The sequence below is a fragment of the Trichoderma aggressivum genome (genome assembly GCF_033847375.1).
Source record: "Trichoderma aggressivum f. europaeum strain CBS 100526 chromosome Unknown scaffold_015, whole genome shotgun sequence".
NCBI classification, from domain to species: Eukaryota; Fungi; Ascomycota; class Sordariomycetes; order Hypocreales; family Hypocreaceae; genus Trichoderma; species Trichoderma aggressivum.
This window is the reverse complement of record NW_026946381.1, coordinates 65,853-72,050: the sequence shown is the minus strand read 5'-3', so window position 1 is coordinate 72,050 and position 6,198 is coordinate 65,853. Positions and strand designations below refer to the sequence as shown.

General features: G+C 52.8%; 1 protein-coding gene across 1 annotated transcript; it reads left to right on the top strand.

Annotated features, from left to right (window-relative positions):
* Nucleotides 1–1,516: 1,516 nt before the first annotated feature.
* Triagg1_4652 (uncharacterized protein) lies at nt 1,517–4,235 on the top strand (the record flags this gene model as incomplete). The annotated part of the gene is made up of 3 exons (XM_062899079.1): nt 1,517–1,985; nt 2,043–4,025; nt 4,090–4,235. The coding sequence occupies 3 exons, from the start codon at nt 1,517–1,519 to the stop codon at nt 4,233–4,235; spliced, it is 2,598 nt and encodes an 865-aa protein (XP_062756232.1).
* Nucleotides 4,236–6,198: the final 1,963 nt, after the last annotated feature.

Genomic DNA, 6,198 nt, shown 5'->3' with positions numbered 1-6,198 from the left:
TGTGACCCGGATAGAGCCCTCCTGTCCTCACCAAAGGAGACCGACTGACTCAGCAGTTCGTTCGAGGCAGGTCCAAATGCGGAATCCCATCGTCTTCTAGGCTTTTCTCCAAGTTCGATTGGTTTTTCTTTTTTTTTTTTTTGCCACGCAACAACAACATCATCGTGAATAATGGCCCAGAGCCCAGATCGCAATCACAAGGACGCCAGTCGACGCTCATATCATATCAGACAGTGGATTTGATTTCTCACCCGGCGACCGAGTCTGAGATCATTCGCAGCAGCATTTCTGCTAGCGTCGCCGCTGCGGTTTCTCACAGCGCAACACAAATCAAATCCCTCTTCTGAAACCCTCAGCCCGAACATCCCCTCGTCCGAAGCCACCACTCCAACCCGGGATTTGATCCACTTGACGTGACGCCAGATCGAGGCACGTTCTTTTTCATCTCTCTGCAGCCGAGCACACGTTGCCTGCCATTGCCGCTCTCACCGTGGAACTTGGGCCGTTGAGCACATGCCGTTCATGTACATGTAGCTTTTCGCCATCTTGCTGCACTCCAGACAAACTCCCCCCACTTGGACGCTCGACTCTCGCCCCCGGCTATCACCTTGTGGCCGTCTTGTTGGGCCTCATACATGTATGAGAGAGAGGGCGTGTACGAGTACATGTACCGGCTGCGGATCGGTACATACCTAGGCACATGCTCCTAGATCAGCCGTCACAACCTGTGAGTGAGTGAGTGAATCACCTGCGTACCAAAGCAACGACTGAGGTAAGTCAAGAGGTTTCATCACTATGCCCTTGCTTGTCCAGCAGATCGCCGGGCATTATTCTTCTTTTTCTTCTTTTTATTTCCCTTTAGCTCGACACTAGACCAGCAAGTCTATGTACAAGTGTACAGCGAGACAGGTGTCTGCAAGGTTGTAGATACTTGGCAGGGCAAGGTACCCTTCGACGTCGTTTGACGTCTCACTATCGCGGCCGGGCATGCGGAGGAGCTCTTCCACGTTCCCCTCAACCCCGGCAAAGTCTCCCTTGGCTTTATTCACTCAACCTCCTGTGATACGATGCGCCTTTCACGGCGATTTACACAGATGACCCACAGCCAGACACCTGGAGCTGCCATTACACATCTTACACTCCCCAAGAAGACAAGACGTCGGCTGGTTGTGGGGACTCCACCCTTTCCCCGTCCCCCCGGATTCTGGTCCGTATCCGGCCGTTGAGGTCGTCTACGGCCAGATGAGCGTACATATATATCTCTCCTCCTAGTTGCGCTTGGCCCTGACACGGTCCTCTCTGCTACTAATTCCCATTTCCCGGTTCTTCCGTTGCCTCCTCCCTAGTCACTTGCCCTTATATGAGACTGAACCTCATTTACGTGGCACATCAAATGTAATGCCCGCTTATTGCCACGACGACTGCCATTATTTCTACCGCACCGCCCTTCGCGGACTCTCCATCAGCACCAGCATTTCCCCTCTATACTTCTAAGTGCTCTTAACCTGCTGACGCCATGACGGCCTCAGTCCGTGCCTTTCATCCCCCCCAGTCCATAGCCGAACGGCTTGCTGAGCCCAACTACTCCTACAACACTCCTCGCAGCCTCCCAGATCTTCCCGACTCGTCAAACGAGTCCGAACCAGGTCGGTCTCAGTCTCAGACGCCGACCCCCGCGCTGGCTCAACGGCAGCCTCCTCAGCTGTCTGCTGCGTATACCAGAGTCCCCAAGGCGACATACCACGAATCCATGATGGAGGGAGGCATCACTTTCGGCGCCCAGGACAAGCTACCGAAGCTGCCCATCCCCGAACTCGAGAACTCTGCTCGTAAATACCTGGAAGCCCTGAAACCACTCCAGTCTCCTAGAGAGCATGCCGAGACACAGCATGCCGTCAGCGAGTTCCTCAGAGAAGAAGGCCCTGATTTGCAGGAAAAGTTGAAGAGATATGCGCAGGGCAAGACGAGTTATATCGAGCAATTTTGTACGTTTGCCTTGGCTATTACTCTGGTGTCATATCACAGCTAACGTTGGTGAAAAGGGTACGACTCGTATCTCAACTTTGACAACCCCGTAGTGCTCAACCTCAACCCCTTCTTCCTCCTCGAAGATGACCCGACCCCAGCGAGAAACAACCAGGTGACCCGTGCCGCTTCCCTCGTCGTGTCCGCCCTAGAGTTCATCCGGGCGGTGAGAAAAGAAGAGCTGCCGCCGGACAAGATCAAGGGAACTCCTTTGTGCATGTATCAGTTTTCACGTCTCTTTGGTACGGCCAGAGTCCCCACGGAAGCTGGATGCCAGATTGAACAGGACCCTGAATCAAAGCACATCATTGTCATGTGCCACGGCCAGATCTACTGGTTTGACGTTCTCGACGACAACTCAGATGTCATCATGACTGAGAAGGATATTGAGCTCAACCTCCAGACAATTGTCGACGATGCTACTCAGACCCCCATCCAGGACGCGGCCAAGAACGCCCTTGGTGTGCTCAGCACAGAAAACCGCAAGGTGTGGTCGGGCTTACGAGACATCTTGACCCGTGAGCCAGGCTCCAACAATGCCGACTCGCTTAATATTGTCGACTCGGCCCTCTTCGTCTTGTGCCTTGACTACATCGAGCCGACCAACGTTGCGGATCTCTGCCAGAACATGCTCTGCGGAACCAGCGAGGTCAAGAACGGAGTGCAGATCGGTACATGCACCAACCGCTGGTACGACAAGCTTCAGATCATTGTCTGCAAGAACGGCAGTGCGGGAATCAACTTTGAGCATACCGGCGTGGACGGCCACACAGTGCTGCGGTTCGCAAGTGACGTCTATACCGACACCATTCTTCGCTTCGCACGCACCATTAATGGACAGGCGCCGACCCTCTGGACGTCTACCAGCCCTGACCCGTCCAAGCGAGAGATTGATAGTTTCGGAGACGTCAACACTACTCCCCGAAAGCTTGGATGGGATATGATGCCCGAGCTGAGCATCGCGGTGCGATTCGCCGAAACCAGGTTGGCAGATTTGATTGAACAAAACGAATTCCAGTGCCTCGATTTCTCCACGTATGGCAAGCACTTTATTACATCGATGGGATTCTCGCCTGACGCCTTTGTCCAAATGGCATTCCAGGCGGCGTATTACGGTCTGTATGGAAGGGTCGAGTGCACTTATGAGCCTGCCATGACCAAGACCTTCCTGCACGGCCGCACAGAGGCCATCAGACCCGTCACAAAGGAATCTGTCGACTTCGTCCAGACGTTCTGGGGCGACAACCCGATTGAGCACAAGATTGAGGCCCTCAAGCGCGCGTGCCAGAAGCATGTTGGCAACACCAGGGAGTGCTCGAAAGCGCAGGGATGCGACAGGCATCTCTACGCGCTCTTTAGCGTGTGGCAAAAGTACGTTGACGATTTGATTGATGGCGGCATGAGCAGCCCTGGAGCGTCAAGCCCAACGTCGTCTTCACCGACGGCGAGCCCAAGGAGCTCCAACTTGTCACTCGACGGCGTCGAAGTCAGGTCGACCAGGGAACGCGGCGACAGCACAAACTCCAGATCGCGAGACCACCACCCGCTCCCTCTCATCTTTGCCGATTCTGGCTGGGACAAGCTGAACACGACGATTCTCTCGACCTCAAACTGCGGCAACCCTTCTCTTCGCCACTTTGGATTCGGACCGACGTCGGGAGATGGATTCGGCATCGGCTACATCATCAAGGACGACAGCATTTCCATCTGCGTGTCGAGCAAGCACCGACAGACCAAGAGATTTGTGGACACGCTGGAGAGCTACCTGTTGGAAGTCCGACGCATCCTGCGCATCACAAACGGCAAGGTGGTCAGCACAAAGGGAAGCAGGGCGCGCGAAGCAGAGCTGGCTCGACCGAAGCCATCCAACCGACTCAAGTCCCGAGGCAGGTTGATCGCTGGGCCGGATGCGATTAAGTCGGGAAGCAGGCGCCTAAGTTTGGTCCCGGGATCGCCAACAGAAACAAGCTTCACAAGCGATGATGACGAATTGGGAGGATGTAAGTATATGTTGATCTTCTCTTACTATTTACATGGACGAGATGCTAACTTGAAAAAAACCAGATGGCTTCTTCGATGCTGGAATGCTCTTCCAGGCCCTCAAGGCTCGCGGAAACACCATCGAGGAGGAGCACAAGGCTTCGGAGCGGGCAGCAGGGCATTCAAAGAGGCGAGACGTGGGCAAAAAGCTGCGTCTAGTCACGGAATAAGGCTTATTCAAGGACATGTTTCTTTGCCGTCTCTATGTGTTATTAATGTTTGCGTGTGTAAATGCATTGTTTGCCGTGGAGTCTTGTTCGGTTTGGGTGTCACACATAGCGCTGCTTGGTGTTACGCATTGGGAACATGTTATGGTCCACGGCTTTTGTATCTAGGATTAGCCGACGTTGTGAATTCATCACGAGCTTTTGACAAGTAACTGCGCCTTTATGCCGGTGGGATATGCTATGCATAGGTACAAAGAAGCTCATGATGACAAAGGATTAGGCTTCCAGGACATCCGAGGTGTGGCTGAAAGCTCTGGAGTGACTACGAAGCTGATGGAGCTTATCCGGTATTGAGATACAAAGGACGGCGAGGTGGAATCAGCCTTTACCATCCATTGCATTTAGTACTCGTAAAGCAACTAGGAGGTAGTAATAGCAGCAGCATGTATCTACCCTTGCTACCCTATCAAGCTGAGCCAAACGAAGCTTACGGGGACGAGCAGACGCAGCCAAGCAGCTTCCAAACGATGCATCAATTCAACGGATTGGATTGGAAAAAAAGATGTGGAGCTAAAAACTCTTTTCCTTTTCTCTCCCTGTTCCAAGCTGTGATGGTGTGTGTACCTAGTATGCCGCGAATGGGGATTAGGCGGCTTTTGTTTCGTTGGTTGGACAAAGGGGGATCCGCTGTTTTTTTTGCCTCGCCGCCCAAAAGCTGCCTTGCCACTGGCTCTTGTTTTTTTGTTTTTGTCTGATTTCTACGTCTTTCTTTTGCCGCGTTGGGGTGGGACGATCGATGCCTTGTTGATTTTCATTGTTTCAGGGTTTGAGTGAGGCTGAATGTTGATGGGATGGGATGGGATGGGATAGCTTGCAGTCAGCGCCAAAGAAAAGTATATCATTGAATGGCGAAATGCCGGTTTAGGGTAAGGATAAGCGAGGACAGTTGTAGCTGCTTTGTGTCTGTTCCATTTTGGCTTCCATTGTTTTCTGTGGCATGATGGATGCGTCAAGATGACGATGGAGGATGGTTACAAGGGACTTTGTTTTCTCTGTGTAGAGCTGGTACCTTGGCAGTTTTGTGTCCATCGATCGGGGTTTTGCTTAACATCAGGCGAAACAGGCACAGGAGATGATGGGATAGTTGTCCAGCTTAGTGCTACAGTATCTGGTACTCTCTTTGCTTGGGCGTTGCTAGTCTATCTATCTTACCTGTAACCTAAGGTAATACTGGGTACCTTATGTATGTACCCAAGCGGCTGTTTAGGTGCTGCTTTGCTAGGGTTGCAAGGCTCTGGGCTGGTCTGGCTAAGGCAGCAACAATCAAATCCAATTCCAAAGCTGCACAGGATTTAATGTGGTACCAGGCAGTACCTCGCGATACGATAGAGCTGTCCAGCACCTTCTAGTGCCTTATAGTGGGGCAGCTGTGTACCCGCTACCAACGCGGCTGCCGCAGTCCTTGCAGAACCAGAGGTACCAGGGACCCCGCCACTGCCCCGCGATGGTTTTTTTTTTTTTTTTTTTCCGTTTCTTCTACTAAGAGCTGGAGGGGAGATGACATCAAAGGAGGGGGGGCAAAGAGGGGAGGGGGGAAAGGCAGCAGATCTGAGCTAGGTACCTGAGTGTACATGGGCACGAGCAATTGAAAGCTTCCACGAAAGAAGGAAGCAAAAAAACAAAGACGAAATGCAAGGGGCAGGCAGGGAAAGGATGATCGGGCACTGATCCCAAAAAACGCAAGGGGGGGCCTTTTCCAGCAGGCGCGCGCATGGTCTAGGCGTTTGCAGTGCCTACCAGAGGCTTCTGGCAGCCCCTGCAAGATGCCGGTGTGGGCACCCTTGGAATAGTGTAGAACCGCATCGAAACCCTCCCACCGTCCTTTATTTAGATGCTCTCTGCAGCCCGCCAGCAACGCCGTTTCCTTTTCCCGAACATACTCTCTCAAACACTCCATCCATCACAT